A 17,188-nucleotide genomic window follows, 5' to 3' on the forward strand; every position below is an offset into this window, starting at 1 on the left:
ATCAGGTCTGATCCATGAGTGGTGGTATCAGTACAATCTCTTCTGAAATGACCAACCCGGCCGCACTTGAACCATCCAGAATCACCCCCACTACCACCCATGCATGCACCCTCGTGCGTCCTGCCGCACTTGCCACAACGACTGCGGCCTTGATAATCCCTCGATCTCACATCCGACCCCTTGGGACTCTTGCCTGAACCTGCGGCTACCTGTACGAGTGTACCTACTCTGTCTTCCTCTTCATGAGGTGCTCCAGATCGATCTCTCTCTCCCTGGCCCGAGCAATCATATCCTCCAGCGTCTTGCAGTTGGACCTGCTCACAAACTCCCTGATGTCACTCCTCAGCATCTTGTGATATCTGGACTTCTTCATCTCCTCGTCTGCGACATACTGCGGAATAAGAAAATCCCTCTCCCTGAACTTGGCGGTGATTTCCGCCACTGTCTCTGTAGTCTGCCACAAATCCTGAAACTCTCGTGCTAACTGTTGCACCTCGATCAATGGTGCAAACTCGTCCCTGAACCTGGTTGAGAAATCACTCCATGACATCGCGTCTAACGCGAAATCATCCCTAATGGCATGACAAACCTCCTCCCACCAATCTTGTGCTCTGTCCTTCAGAAGACAGGAGGCAAATTAGACCTTTCCCCCCTCGAGGCATCGACTCGTACGGAAAGTGTTGGCGACATCAGCCAACAACCTGCTGCTAGCAATGAGGTCCTTAGCCTCATGATAATCCGGAGCTCCACAAGCTCTGAACTCTCGGAATGTCATCGAACGCGCTCCCATCATGGTCATCATCTCAGTGCGGAAGGCCCCCAACCTCTCATCCAAAATCTCCAGTATGCCCTCCTTGACCGTACCAAATATCACAATAGTCTGGTCTAGAATGTTGCGTGCAATCTCAGTTGATACAAACTCCCTCATCCGCTCCACGAGCTGCTCGGTTCCTGAACCCAAGCCTAATCCCTCTCTGGCGCCTGATCCGCCCACCGGTCTCTCACGCAACGTCACCATGCTGAAAACATGCCAAAACAATCATCAGAATAAACATCACTATCGAGGGATCACACACGCACTACAAGTTCCCTGGTTTTATCTCGGCTCTTCTTAAATCGAGTACAAATCCTCTGCTTTCAGTAGTATGGACCCTTACTACCTTCCACATCTATCCGTACTTTCCTCAAGAATTGCCTTGACTACACCAACTCCCTTTCACTGCTACTAACACTGCTCCTAACACAACTCTCATTTAGCCTTGCCCTAGGTATCCTTTAACTCATTCCTTCCTCAGCTGCTGAAGGACTTCCCAATAATGTCAACTAGCTACCTCATGAATATAGCCACATACAACAGAGATCAGATAATCCTTAGAGTAAAAGACTCATCCCTAGAATGGTTTGACTCAAACAAGAGCAGCGCAATAAGGTCAAATCTTGTCACTCTGAGATTATCCAGCCTGTGACACATGTGACTTAGCATATTCACTTAATAGCTAGCTCGTATTACTGAAAGTCCCACAAGCACAAAGCAAGCAGCATTCAGTCAATGGGGAAAAACTAACCACATAACCCAATCAAACTATTCTATCCCCTACTCAGGAATCTATACTAGCATGCGATTCATAAAGCTCATATAATCAAGTATAACCTACTATCCTACGACTGACTAATCAATACTAGCATGCAGCTCAATAAACGCATATAACAGGCATAGAAGGCATCCTTCCTAGATCCTTAGCCCTAAACTAGCATGTTGATAACATAATCATATCATAAAATAAACTTGTATGGGTAATTTGGGAGAACTTACTTGAGCTCGGTTGATTGCATGCACCGCACCCTTTTCTCTTTTCAAAACTCTTTTCCTTTTCTCAAAACGTGTTTTTATAAAAATTATTTTATTTTGAAAGTTTTCATACCATGCCCTCGGTTTGATTTCAGTCACACCCGAGAGTATGCCTGAATCCCTCAAACCAAGGCTCTGATACCAACTTGTAATATCCCCAAAAATCATGAGCAAAAATTTCGTTTTAAAATCATCAATCAACCATAATCAAGTCATAAATAGATCCTTATATAAAATCAAGTATCATTTCAAACACATTTATTTTATTAGAATAAACATCCTAGGCTCAAAACTTATTGGTGTGTGCCATGCGATCATCCCGAGCTCTTACCTCCGCTACCGGAAGTACCTGAAACCAAAACTAAAAACCGTAAGCATGAAGCTTAGTGAGTTCCCCATACTACCATATACCGGACATATAACCACAAAACTAGGCCCTCGCCCACCGCATCGGGACTTGCCCGACATCGGACTTGCTCCGGCATCAGGCCCCGCCTGGCATCGAGCCCCGCTCGGTATACATATCTGTTTCTCTTAGGCCCCGCCTGAATCTGGGCCTCGCCCGCCATACACATATAATCATATAACATGTTAACACATAAGCAAGCATATTGTATTGTATTCCGGTCCTAAGTCCTCGCCTAACTTGGGCCTCACCCCTAACCTGCTACTGATGAGTCATAGGACCCCGTCCATACTCCTGTTGATAGTGAGATATGGGCCCCCGCTCACACTCACTTCTCCCCTATCTCGGACCCCGCCCCTGCTCTGCTACTAATGAGATATAGAACCCCGTCCATACTCATCTAGTGATGAGATACGGGACCTCGCCCACACTCACCTCCCTACCAGGCACATACAAGTATCACACAGATAACAAGTATAACGAGCATACTAACATTCCTCGGGCTTACCCCGGCATCGGACCTTGGTCTGGAAACATACTAATAATACATGCAAGAATCACAAAGACCTCTATCATACTAACATACCTCGGGCCTCGCCCGAAATCGGATCGTAACCCGGAACATATATCATAATAATGCCTAAGGCTAACCCCCGGGTCTTCTTACTATACACCAACATAATGGGTCGGCATTGTGGTCGTAGACCCATGCACACAATGAGGAGACTCACCTTGCACTACTAAAGTCCTGCTAAAAACCCCTCTGGCTGCCAACTGGAACTTCCTGAACTGATGATCCTTCGGCTCCCCGAGCTATTAATACCAAAATAACACTTCGTCCAAATCAATAACCCTTCATAGGGTAGAATGAACATTCTACCCCTAGGCCAACTTGGTCCATAACTAAGGCCCAAACCATAATGAAAAGGTCCAACACTAGGTGAGCTTCCCAAGCCCACTAGGGGCCCACTAATGGTTAAATTTGCTAAATTAGGCCCAATCCCTCTAATGGGACCAACCCTAAGCCCAAACATCTTATTGGCCCACATCATCTGACTTCTGATGTCCCACTAAGGCGCAAAGTCCAAAGCATGGCCCAATCTGAGGCCCAAAACATGAAGCCCAAACTGACAGAGTCCGCGGGGCGTACATTCACGTATGCTAAGCGTACTAGCCAATGGTATGTACGTTGGGCGTACCTGCATGTACGCTCAGCGTACTCCCCGTGTTAAGTCACTTTCCCATTAAGTGCTTAATACTCTACTCCAGAAGCTACAAACACAGATCCAAGTCCTTTTCCATGTCTTAATCCATAAAGTCACTGACTTGGTGACTTAACTTGGCCCAAACAAGCCCAAACTCCCAAAAATGATATTCCTCTTCCATAAAGAGGGCTAGATCTCATGCATGAATCCATTAAGTCATTCAAGATGGAGACTTTACTGCTTAAGAGACCCTTTTGGCCCTGAGGGTGGCAACTGTAAGCTCACAAACGAGATTTCATCACAAAGGTCCATTCTTGGGATCAAAATAACTCCAAAACCACACTACACTAGATCTAAGCATTCTTGAGTAAAGTTATGAACTTATACCTCCAAAGAGTTCCAAATGATGATGCTATTCCAGATCTATAAGCTCCAACTTCCCAAGTTCTTCCTTGCTAGCTTCCTCTTTTCTTCTTCCAAGCTTACACCACCAAAATGAGCTTCTTGAAGTCAAAATCACCCAAGGATTAAGAGATGAGGCGTTCTAGGGTTTCTCTATGGTTGGGAGACAGATAAGGAGGCTAGGGTTTGCACCATTATGCTCTTTATATAGTGGCTTATCCTAAAAGTTAGGGTTTCTGGACACTGGACATAAGCTGGGCGTACATCCTATATGCTGGGTGTACGCCAAAAACACTCGCGGCCTTATGACCTTACACGCTAGGCGTAACCCAACCTTACGTTGGGCGTACTCTTGTGCTGGCCACCTTTCTTCCCATCTTTCTCTATTAAGGACCAATATTGCCAATAACTTCAAAGTGCTATAACTCCTTCGTTCTAAGTATGTTTCCGACGAACTTTATATCCATGAAAAGGTGGCAAGAAGCCCTAAACTTCTAGCAATACACCCCGGCCCCAAACCTCTCGAATAAAAAGTTCAAGACCCATAAAAGACCGAAATGCCCCTAGACTAGGCCTCTGAAATCCATAAACAAACATATTCAGAACATGGTGTTACAACTCTCCCCCACTTAAACTAGATTTCGTCCTCAAAGTCTCTCCTTACTAACACCCATCTCCTAAACAACTGATATGCGGACGCAACTGATGATTCTACGCGCAAAACAACATTCCTTAGACACTGAAAGCCAACTCGTTCTTCCCTTTTGAAGAAAACAAACTTTAAACTTTTGCAAACCCCAAGCTACTTCGCACCCAGGACCCTCATGATAGAGACTTCTGCCCGAACACAATACTGCCTCTTGCCTTCTTTCCAAAAGAACGGGGACCTCCCAGGTCCGAACTTTTTTGTCCACCATCCGAAATATCGGATTCCCTCCGGTTACTAAACCCAAGCTCCAACTCTCAGTCGCTCCCAGCGACCTCCGAAGAAACTTCGGTTAGCTAAAACTGCTCTATCTACCTTGCCACTCTGGTTCCCTAAGTCTTAGGATACTCGATCCTCTAACTTGGCCCTACGGTCTCAACCAAGTCCCACCGGCGCTGCTATAATCATACGGGCCTCGCCCACGGGTCTCACCCAACTACATCTCGGAGTGGCCTCTCCCACAGGTATCACCTATCTTGGGCTATGTAGGCCCTACTCCATCCTAAAAGTCAACGAACTACCCTCTCTACCAATCTTCATCATGCTAACTAGGAGATACGGGCCTTGTGACAATCGTCAGTTTCCGGTCAAGTCAAAGTCAAATAAAGTCAACAAGTCAAACTGGTTAACTCAATTAACCTTACATATTAGGGTATACATTATGTTACTACTGTACAACTTGCTATTTTAATAAGAAGTTATCACTTGAAAAATCCATATGTTGAGAATTTTCAAACCCTAATCAGGATAAATGATGAAACTGCTTAGTAAAGCATTATCTCATACCCCTCGGGGGCGTATAACATTCATAAGTATGTGAAAGCTAAACATCCAAAAAGGTCTCAAACGAAATCTCTCCCAAATCTCTCTAAGTATGTGAAATCTCTCAAAGTATGTGAAATCTCTCTCAAATCTCTCCAAGCATGTGAAATCTCTCCCAAATCTCTCCAAGTAGGTGAAATATCTTCAAGTATGTCAAATCTCTCCCAAATCTCTCCAAGTAGGTGAAATCTCTCCAAGTATGTCAAATCTCTCAAATCTCTCTCTCATAACCTCCCTCAACTTTTCATAATCATTTGGGTATCCCGACCCTTGACTTAGCCAAAAACTACGCAAAACGGGTAGTTAACGCGAAAATCAGCCTTATAGAGCCGAACCTTCTTAGGGTCGAAACCCTAAGAAGCGAAATCCATAAGAATCGAAACTCTGATGAGGAACCGAAGCCGAACCAGGAAGAACCAAAATTGCTTGAGGACCGAACCTTTCCTGAACCGAACCTGAAGGCCCATAGGACCGAACCTAGCTTTGTTTCCCTCCCTTCTCGCCTGCGAGATTTCTCGGACCGAAGCTACTCTCGGCTCTCACCCACAACCGAAGCCACCTTTGGTTCTCAACCTCTGAAGACCGAACCCTCAGCAGCTTATCCGAAATTCCGCAGCTTCGCTGCCGGTTTTCGACCCCGACTCCGTTTTAAGCCCGTTTTTCGTGATTTTAACGCAGGATTTTCACCCAAACTTGTATTTTAATATAAGAGACCCTAAATATTTATTTTTTTCATATTTTGGGAAAAAACCTTGTCCAAGAATAAAATCTATTAAGTTAGATTTTGTGATAGAGTGTTGACTTTAACTAGTGTATGACACAAGCAACCCCTCCCCATACCCACTCCAGGTCACTATTCATGCTTTATGTCACTATTCCCATCAACCCTAGTCAACTAATTGTCCTTTCACCACCCCTTTTCCATCTAGATTCAATACTCAAAGATAGGAAAAAATCGTTATCTCTCCTCTCACTTATTACACTTTTTCTCAAGAAGAACAAACACATCTCTCTCACTTTCTCTCTCTAAAATTCGAGATTCAAAGGTTGATCTTGGGTTTTTCCTCCATATTTGGTAAGTATCTTCCTCCTACACTTAAATATTCTACTATCCTTCCTCCAAAGTATGGATTGATTACACAAATATCATCATATTTGTTCATAGAACCTTCAAATCTTCAAGCATCACCCCAAGTGTTCTTGATTGGAAACTCCTTTTTGCAAATGGTTACCATTCTCATTGCCCTTTCAATACACATAAATGATAATATATATACAGAACGAGAAAGGATATACATCGGGCCCGACTACACAATGGGCTAACTGGTCTAATAGAATAAATACAATAATACAATGTCGGCTAACATCCCCCCGCAGTTTGATCGGGAGGGTGTCGGACGTTCAAACTGTCTCGAAAGTCAAGAAACGGAGTAGATGGTAGGCCTTTGGTGAAGATGTCGGCATACTGAGAGGACGAAGGTACATGAAGAACACGTATGGCCCTATTAGAGACATGATCGCGAACAAAATGTATGTCGATCTCTATGTGTTTTGTGCGTTGATGTTGCACCAGATTTGATGACATGTACACTGCACTAATGTTGTCATAATATATAATGGTGGCTTTGCGAGGAGGACAATGGAGTTCGCGAAGGATATTGCGTATCCAACAAGATTCGGCGACGAAATTAGTCACTCCCCGATATTCAGATTCGGCACTCGATCGAGATGACACCTTGTCGTTTGGAATACCATGAAACAAGGTTGTTGCCAAAAAACACACAATATCCAGATGTAGAGAAACGGGAGACAGGACATCCTCCCCAATTGGCGTCAGAGTAAGCCGTGAGGGAGGTATATGGAGAGACATGTATCTGAAGGCCGTGGTCAAGAGTGCCATGTATGTAGCGCAAGATACGCTTGAGAGCATTGAAGTGAGGTTCGCAGGGATCATGCATATATAAGCAGATTTGCTAAACAGCAAAGGTGATGTCTGGGCGAGTGAAGGTAAGATATTGGAGGGCACCTGCTAGACTGCGATATAGAGAAGGATCGGTGACAGGGTTACCAGTGGAATCTAGCTTGCGAGTCGTCTCTGCAGGAGTGTGGCATGGGTTACAATTAAGCATATTGGCACGTTGAAGAATGTCTCTGGCGTATTTTTGTTGAGATAAAAATAATCCGTTGGGGCTTCGAGTAGCTGAAATGCCTAGAAAATAGCTAAGAGAACCCAAGTCTGTCATAGAAAACTCCTTGCTTATAAGCGTGATGATCTGCTGAAGAAAATCAGATGAAGAGCTCGTCAGGATAATATCATCAACATATAATAACAGATACGCAGTGTGGTGCCTCGAATGATAGACAAAAAGGGATGGGTCGGTGCGACTATGCATGAATCTGAGACGAGCAACATGCTCAGCAAATCGGTGGTACCATGCCTGGGGGGCCTGCTTCAAGCCATATAAGGATTTCTGAAGGAGGCAAACGTGATTGGGAAAACGCACATCACGAAAGCCTGGGGTTGATGCATATAGATTGTCTCCTAGAGGTTGCCGTGAAGAAAGGCATTCTTCACGTCTAACTGCTGAATGGGCCAATGACGGGAGACAGCTAAGCTGAGGACTGTGCGGATGGTAGCCGGTTTAACAACCAAACTAAAGGTCTCATCACAATCTATGCCAGGCTATTGGCTTCGACCATTGGCAACAAGGCGGGCTTTGTATCTTGAGAGAGACATCTGAATTAAACTTTTGTTTGAATAGCCACATGGATCGGACAATGTTAACCCCTATCGGCCGAGGAACTAGCTTCCAAGTTCTATTTGAAATAAGAGCATGATATTCCTCGTGCATAGCTTTATACCAGTTTGGATCTTGCATTGCCTGTAAGTATGACTTAGGGACAGAGGTGTGGGAAGAAATGTGAAGATTTAGGCGTTGGATGGGTTTGTGAATGCCACTTTTGGCACGGGTGCATCAGATGAGTTGTAGGAGGAGGTTCGGTAGTGTTTAAGGAAATGGGGATGGTAGAGGTGGTTTCAGTATTTGAGAGAGAGGAGGGGGAGAGTGGTGGATTGGGAGTATTGGGCTCTGGGGGGTGGAGGGGTAGGTGGGTTTGCATGAGAAATAGGAGGAGAAGGGACGAGATATTAGTGAAGGAGGGGTGAGGGATCAAGGTTTTCATGAAGAAATTCATATGTGGGTGGTTCATCGGGGGTGACGGACCCATAAGGGAATGTGGTCTCATCAAAGATGACATGTCAGGAGATTATAATTTTACGAGTAGACAAATCGTAGCACCGATACCCACTATGGAGAGAAGGATATCCAAGGAAAATGCAAGGAGTGGTGCGAGGTTGAAGTTTATGTATGGTAGTGAGGTGAGGATAACATAGACAACCGAAGACTCGAAGATTAGAGTAGGTTGGATGTTTTTTATAGAGCCGAAAATGAGGGGTGTCATGATTAATGGTAGAAGATGGTAGGATATTTAGAAGGAATGAAGTCATGTGGAGAGCTTCAACCCAAAAATGTGGAGGGAGATGAGCTTGAAAGAGAAGGGTTCGAAGGGTGTTGTTTATGGTGCGGAGCATACGTTCGGACTTCCCGTTTTGTTGGGAAGTATGAGGGCATGAAAAACGAAAGGTAATACCATTTGAGGCAAAAAATCCATGAAATGAATGATTGTCATATTCACCCCCATTGTCACATTGAAGAGCTTTGATGGAACATCCAAATTGAGTCTTGACAATGTTCATGAAATGTAGGAATTTGCTAAAAACATCGGATTTACGTTTGAGAGGGTAAACCCAAAGATAGTGAGTGAAATGGTCAAGGAAGATAACGTAGTATCGAATTTCACTCGTGCTTGCAATAGGTGATTTCCAAATGTCGAAATGTATGATGTCAAATTTATTTGCAACACTTGAGTTGGAAGAGAAAAAAGGTAAGCCAGCAAATTTTCCAAATTGATAAGATTGACATAAAACACTAGTATCGTCTTTATTACATGAAATAACATTATTTAAAATTAAAGACTTTAACACTTGGTCGCCGGGATGACCGAGTCGTTGGTGCCAAAGAGAGCGACTTGACGATACGAAGACTTGAGGATTGGAAGATGAGTCGTCATAGAGAGGGTCGGAGCTATCACATCGGATTAGAGGTTGTTTGCTCGTGTAATCCTTAACAGTAAAACCAAACTCGTCAAACTCAATACAACATTTATTTTGATGGGTAAATTTACGAACTGAAATCAAGTTTTTAAGAATGTTTGGGGTAATTAAAACATTATTAAGATGGAGAGGGTGATAAGGGTTGGAGAGAGGAAAGGAGGTGTGTTCAGTCATACTTACATGAATTCATGATCAGTTGCCAACATAAATAAAACGACAATCATTATTATCTAAAATAGTTTTTAGTATACCTCCGTTTGCATGCACATGGTCGGTGGCTCTGGTATCCATTATCCACCCACTATTTCCCAGATCATTGAGTGAGAATGTGCTAAACATTTGAGGAAGAACAGTGGGCATGTCATTTGTGTTTGACCACGGCTAAAAATTTTGTTCAGGTTGTTGAGAAATCTACCAAGTAGTAAAAGTGTGAGTTGCAGTGGGACGATTGGGATGTTGCTGAGAAGGATGTGGACCAAGGAGCCCACCAGATTGGTGAAACATATATTGGGCTTGAGGATGGTATTGGGCCGAAGGTGGCAGTGGGCTGAAATTAGGGTAAAAATTCTTGTTACTGTTCGCTCGTTGAGGAGGCATACCTGGCGGTGGAGGGATATACACTACCCAAAACGTTGTTGTTGCATTTGCTGCTGTTGCTGTCGACGGTTGGAGGGCTGCCGACGATCGTCCCGACGGTCAGGACGTCTATCATTTCAGCGATCACTACGACAAGGTTGATTTCCACCATTTGCAGCAGGATTTACAGAGGTATAGATCATAGTAGATGAAGAGTTGTGGTCTGTGTGAGACGGAGACGGGGTGACACAAGTGTGCTCCATGCCTGTTTCTTCAAGAAGAATGATGGACTGAGCCTCCGCGAATGTAGGAAATGGAGAGCGATGGTGCACGATGCTCTCTACATGATGGAACTTGGAGGATAGCCCATTGATGGCATACATAACTAGATTTTATATGGGACTGTTGTGCCGATATTCTGGAGAAGATCAACAATGGTTTGAATTTTGGTGAAGTAGGCAATGGCTGTGAGATCTCCCATTGTGATGTTGCGTAGTTGATTGTCTAGTTCCATAGCTTTTGCATCTTTGTTGGTGTGGAATAGATTCTCGATTGCAACCCAAAAAGATCGGGCTGTAGAGTTGTATTTCGTGACCATCTGAAGGAGGTTTTGATACATCGAGCAATATAGCCATAGTTTCACCATATTGTCATCTCTCTTCCATTCATCATCAGTTGGTTTGGGTTCAGAATCATCGACATGATCAATGACATCGAAGGCGATGCAGTGGGTGGAGAAAAGTTCTCTCCAAGTGTCGTAGTTCATCCGTTCGAGATCGAGAAGAAGAGGAACATAAGTCTTGATGTTAGTGATACCAAAAGCTTTGATTGAAGGTGCATTGGGTATGGCATCTCCCATGGTGGTCGGCATCAGAATAGAAAGGAGGTAGGGTTACTGGATTTTGGAAAAGGCAAGAGATCAGTTAATTGGAAAGAAGAAAGGAAATAGGAAGATTTTTAGGAGGAGATTGAGAGGACGATATTAAGCTCTGATACCGTGAAAATGGTTACCATTCTCATTGCCCTTTCAATACACATACACGACAATATATATATACAGAACGAGAAAGGATATACATTGGGCCCGACTACACAAAGGGCTAACTGGTCTAATAGAATAAATACAATAATACAATGTCAGCTAACACTTTTCTCCATCATCCATCCTAAGAGATCACTCAAGGTGAGTTCATACCCCTATCTTTTCATTTTTTCTTAAGTTTTAAGGTGGGGAATACAAGTTAAAACACCAAGAACACAACTAAACTCAAACATCAATTTTCAACAGAAAAGTTAATGTTCATTCACGAACTATTTTGAACATCTTAAACTTTTTAGTTTTCAAAACTGTATTAGATGCAAATAGTTCAGGTTTATACTTTTAAAATGACTACTTGCACATATTCACACGATTTTTATACAATTTTTGGTGATTTTTACAAAACTGTCTATCACTGTAGCTACGAATTCGGACCAGTCTGTGAATATGAATGCTTTCACACCAGTTATAAAATTCTAAAAATCATGAGAAAAATTAGGAACGAACTAGACACAATTTCTAAACTCTCAGAATTTATGGAATCAGTTTTCGACTCTGTATGATTTTTCTATAATCATTCCAAGAACAGGAACAGAAAAGATAAAACTAGCAAATTGTTAATAACTCATTTACACCTTGTAACTTGTTGAGCAAGGTGTGTATTATCATATATAAATACATGTTGGTTATATTACATGTCTTTTACCTCATTATAAAGGTTCACATCATGTACAAAGAGGATTTCTACCATTACAAAACGTTTTTGATAAGCTATTATAGGTATAGTTTATGTTTCCATTAACACAACAAACACATTGTGGGAGGTTTTATTCCCACAGAAAAAGGTTTTACACTCACGCACACTACACGTAAACTTGTTAACGTAAATTGTGAGACATTCTTCTTAGTACTCCTAGAGTACGGGTTAAAATTCCTGGTAGTTATAACCAGAGTCTCTTGTAAGGAGAACGTGATAGTTGTGTATAGATCTATATTAGGTTTGAAAAACCACACCTGAGTTGCATGCAACAGCTATACCGGCAGGTATGGGGTGACAAGTGTCATTATCTTTTTCGACGCCTGAGAAACGTCGTGGTAGGTTCATTAGTCATAGTATGGTTATAGCGACTCACATAGGGAGTTAACAACACATAAAGTGTTGGGTTTTGAGCATTCTAACACTCCTAAGTGTACATGCAACCCTAAATACCTTGGATCTATGTTTTCTCTATTATACATGCAAATAAGAACTTCCAAGGTATTATCCTAATCTAGCATACAAAACAATAACTATAGCAAGATAGAATACATACCTCTTTGGTGTAGAAAGTCTTCATGAAGCTTGAGTGCCTAGTGCCCCAAGTGTGACACCTCAAATGGTTCACACAACACAAAACACACATGGATTAACTTGAGAGAATTCTACACTTCATGAAAATCGGCTAGCCCTTTCTTACTCTCTCTAGTGGCCGATTTTGGTCAAGAATAAGATGCTTATATAGTTAGGGTTAAACCATGTAAACCCTAATTGTCATGGCCTTTCATTTCCATGATCCATGGGTACAAATACACCATGGAGCATCCATGGACCATCCTATGGGTTTTAGCCCAACTTGATTATCCATGGAGCATTAGCCCACTATACAAGTATGGATGATTTACACAATCAACCCATATATTTAATTAGTCTTCTTTTGATCACTTAATTAATCCTAGATTAATTCTTGATCAATACTAATTAAATAATCTTATTATTCTTATTATTAATATACTAGAACTTATAATATATTAATAACCATAAGTGTCTTATTTCTCTCATTATAGTCTATCCAAGTGCATGATGCCATGCAACCCAAATGGACCATGCCGAGTCGGGTCAAGTCTTACCAATTATAGTTATGGACTTAGACATTAATCCAACAGTCTCCCACTTGGATAAGTCTAAAACTATTATTGCGTATGACTTCAGGAACCAACTGGCAATCGTAGCTCTCAAAAGCTTCTGTCGAACTCTGACCTTGTAGATGAACTCTGACCTTTGTCAATGACTTGTCCATTAGATAAGGGATCATATATTCCTCCATTCTAGATATCATATGGACTGAGACATGGATTATAATCATTCTCTCTGTCCATTTGTTGTTTCCCGATTTGCGATTTATGACGACTGACTAATTGAACAAATCAAATCAGTCCTGGCCCGGCCGAGCACTTCCATTTGTCATCATCAAATCATCGAGGGGCCCACAGATATCGCTTTTACCCCGAAGGTAAAAGGAATGGATAAACTTCGACTCATATGGCTTGTTCTACTACTTGTTGAATCATACACAAAGACACGTTTTATAGCACCGAGTTACCAAATGTGTTTTCGTGCAATCAATGTACTATCAACTCATAGTAACAACTCATATCTCTAGGTTTGAAGAATATAAGATATTATCGTCTCATGATCACTCGTGATAAAATCCATGAAGTGATTCCAATGAGCGCGGGTTGAATCCAATACTCATAACTTATGAGCACTCATGAGTGTTGTAGCCCTTTGTCCAACACCTTAGACCTCTACAAGCCAACCCATGACAGTCTTAATTCATATCTACTTCCAACATATGACCGACTGTGGATGGTTTGAATAACTTAGTCATTCCGGAAGAATAACCCAGTTTATTCGGGAAGTCAAAACATGCAAAGTGAAACACAATAATAATTGAATCCAATATGGTATCACCTCTCTGAACATAAATAAAACACCTTTTATTTATCACCATATGATTACACATTATTCATTGTATACTGTTTCAGCTATCAACTTTATTCTTGAATTTAAAACAATAGTTGTCCCATGCTCCAAGCACGTACACTATGTTTTCTTAAACACTAGTCATGCCATACACCAAGTATGCATACTATGTTTGTTTATGACCTTTACTTTGTGAACTAGATCAATTGAACATAACTTCAATGATTCTCTTTTCACACTCCCAAATCCTCACTGCAAATGCAAGAATTCCAAATTCATGCCATTTACTGAAATCTGTTAGATTCTAAACTTATATGCATTGATCTTCTTGTAATGATTATGTACAAAATCAGAAAGACTTGACAACAATCATTACAGAGCATTCCAAAGGAGATCAGCTCCTTGGATACATCCTTCTTGCATTAAGTTTCCTTAATCTTACACAGATTGAAAATTCTAACTTTGAAACATTTCCAGATTCCATTTTGACTATCACTTCTGAACAAGAGTTGCCTCCTTACAAATTATGTCAATATGGTCCTTCCAGAATTATCACTATACTTCCAATTGTCCTTGAGTAACCAATCTTTGGTAAACCTTAGATTGTCCTCGACAATTGTTTAATCCTTTTAGTCATATCCAGTTCTAAACCTTTTCCCTTCTTAATGCCCCAGGCATTTGGAAAATTTTAGAACGGATGAATATAGCACATGTAATCGATCCTATATTCGAAGCATATGGGACACGATTCATGATGTCTTACATAAAGACTAAACCAGTCTTTTGCTATAATATTTCCATTTCAATTTGCCAAGTTTTCATAATTCAGATTATGAAAAGGGATGCCGTAATCATAATCGAATTTTAGAACGCAAAAATATGGACCCATATATAGAATTTCCTTATGTTGAGCCATTCCAACATGAAATTCATATATATTTCCTTGACTAAATGATTAAAACCTCACGATCTAAGCTTATAGATTTGAGATGAAGTATAATTTCCTCTCCCTTAATTATAGCAAAACAACTCTTTCCCAATTGAAACTTTTGTTTTCTATAATTAACATTGCTAACTTGCAATACTTATCATAATTATCATGCTCCCACTAACATGATGATTATTAGCATAACACTTATGCTCCCACTAGCTTTGACATGTACTCAGAAATCAGCTGACTTCTTACTAAAGTTCAGATTCCTGATACTAGATTGTTTTGATAAGACTTTATCAAAATCATACACCTTCCCTTAGATAGCACACTTGTGTGTCTAAACAATTATGAAGAGGTATGCCGTAATCATAATGGTTAGACCTTTTTGCCATTTCTCACAAGTCCAGGTTAGTGTGCCGGTAAACCACACATGCTCCACTAACGACTTTGAGAATGCAAATATCACAATTGCTATCTAGATAAAATCTACTTAGTGAAAGTGTTTCCTCACCATATTTTTCATGAATCGGAGAGAAACCTTATGACACTTAGATTTAATGGTGTATGTGTTCTTATCCATGTGAATTGTCAAAAACCATAGTCACAAGACAAGGATAATGACAAATCCAAACTCATATGGACTGAACTCAACCTTAATTTTTAGCCACTTGGCAGCTCAAGGGCCTGCCATTGCTTCCAAGTTGTTGTGCAACCAATTGAGAACTCTAAGAACTCATATGCAAAGACAACTTTAATTGGAATGGGCACAGAATATGTCAACACGATAGGTTATGAACCTCAAGTCGTGTGCTGGTGAGGAACTTCAAGTTTCATTCTTGATTAGTTCTTGAGACTTTCAAGACTTTTAAGACTCCCACTGTCCTCTTGACCTATAAGACTCCCTTGTCAAACATCCAAGAGATAGTGTGGATTCTAACCAAGACAAACACTTCACACAATTGGCCTAAGTTGGTCTTTGTTTTATCCAAAACATCACAACTTACCAATTTCAAATGTACATGAGTAGAAAACTTTTACTCTTACATTTGACAAGTGTTTTAAACCTTCTTTAAGACATGTCACTCAAGTTACAATCTTGGAGTATGACTCTAAGACTTGTATTGGAACGAAGTATGACTCATCTTCTTGATATAACCATTTTTACAATTCAAGATCCCTCTTCTTAGTCATAAGAATGCACTAAGATTTCCTTAGAGAACTAATTTTGATATGGTTTCTTAATCATTAAGATGATCACAAAACTTATACTAAAGTACTCTCCCATCTTTTCAGATTTGAGAAACTTTTATCTTTCTGCCTAATTTGATTCTTCTTATTCGCTCTGCCATACATTGAAACCTTTTCCAGTGTCTCAGAGTTACACTTAAGCTTGTAAGTATAATCATATTTACTGAACTTAAGTAAATCATGATGAATAGTCTTATCAATCTTTTGTGGTGGACTTAATCAGTGCACAAGACTGTGTACTCGATCCCTTAGACCTTCACTTGACTCACACATCCATGTGAACAAGTAATTAGTCTTAATTTTCCAATACTTGAAAGTTCTCATTCATCATGCTATACAACTTGCATGATTCCAAGTTTCGGTCCAATTGAAACATGGGTGATGAGAATCTTTCCTTATTTGGTAAATTTAGACATTACCACTAATGAAAGAATCAATTTCATATTTCCACTCTTGCTATTAATGGAATCATATAAGCAACAATTTTTCCTCAAATGCCATTGTAAGGATATTTTAAAATAAATAAAATCAAAAATTTCCTTTTATTTTAAAACTTTGCAGAAAAACTTATCCTTACAATCCATATGAGAACTTGTTGTTATCTATTCCTAAGCAATATCTCATAACTCCTAAGAAGTAGCTCAAGAATCCAATCTTCAAACTACGCGATAGAAAACCATCTACGCGATCAGATTCAGCATATTCTTTCTTTAAGTTTCTTCACTTTTTCTTTGATTCTTAAAACATCACCATATGACCCAGTCACATCATGTATCAAGAATCTCAGAATAGAAACTTAACATAGTTAGATAGTGGAATTTACCTGAAGTAGAGTCAAACTTATTGACTTTAACATCCTTAGGTAAATTTGGCAGCTTCGCAACCAATGCCCCTTCCTTTGGCAATATAAACATATGGACCCTTTGATAATGGTACACGAGACTATCACAGACTTAGCTTTTCTCTTTACCATTTGGTCAACCGAGTTGGCTATGGCCGATCCCTTTCCATTGGGAAGAGAATGCTTTACTAGATACCCAATATCATTATTGTCAATGTCCGTCAAGTTTTAAGGAAGTTGATC

General features: G+C 40.8%; 1 protein-coding gene across 1 annotated transcript; it reads right to left on the minus strand.

The window, feature by feature from the left end:
- Positions 1–10,525: 10,525 nt before the first annotated feature.
- LOC145089875 (uncharacterized) lies at positions 10,526–11,011 on the minus strand. The gene has a single exon (XM_079028263.1). It carries the CDS (start codon positions 11,009–11,011, stop codon positions 10,526–10,528), a length of 486 nt encoding a protein of 161 aa, XP_078884389.1.
- Positions 11,012–17,188: the final 6,177 nt, after the last annotated feature.

Source organism: Lactuca serriola, chromosome 2, assembly GCF_051521515.1.
Source record: "Lactuca serriola cultivar US96UC23 chromosome 2, Lser_US96UC23_V15, whole genome shotgun sequence".
Taxonomy (NCBI): domain Eukaryota; kingdom Viridiplantae; phylum Streptophyta; class Magnoliopsida; order Asterales; family Asteraceae; genus Lactuca; species Lactuca serriola.

Excerpts from the sequence above, each read along its gene's own strand:
- LOC145089875 (XM_079028263.1), bottom strand. The coding sequence starts at position 11,011 with ATGCCGACCACCATGGGAGATGCCATACCCAATGCACCTTCAATCAAA.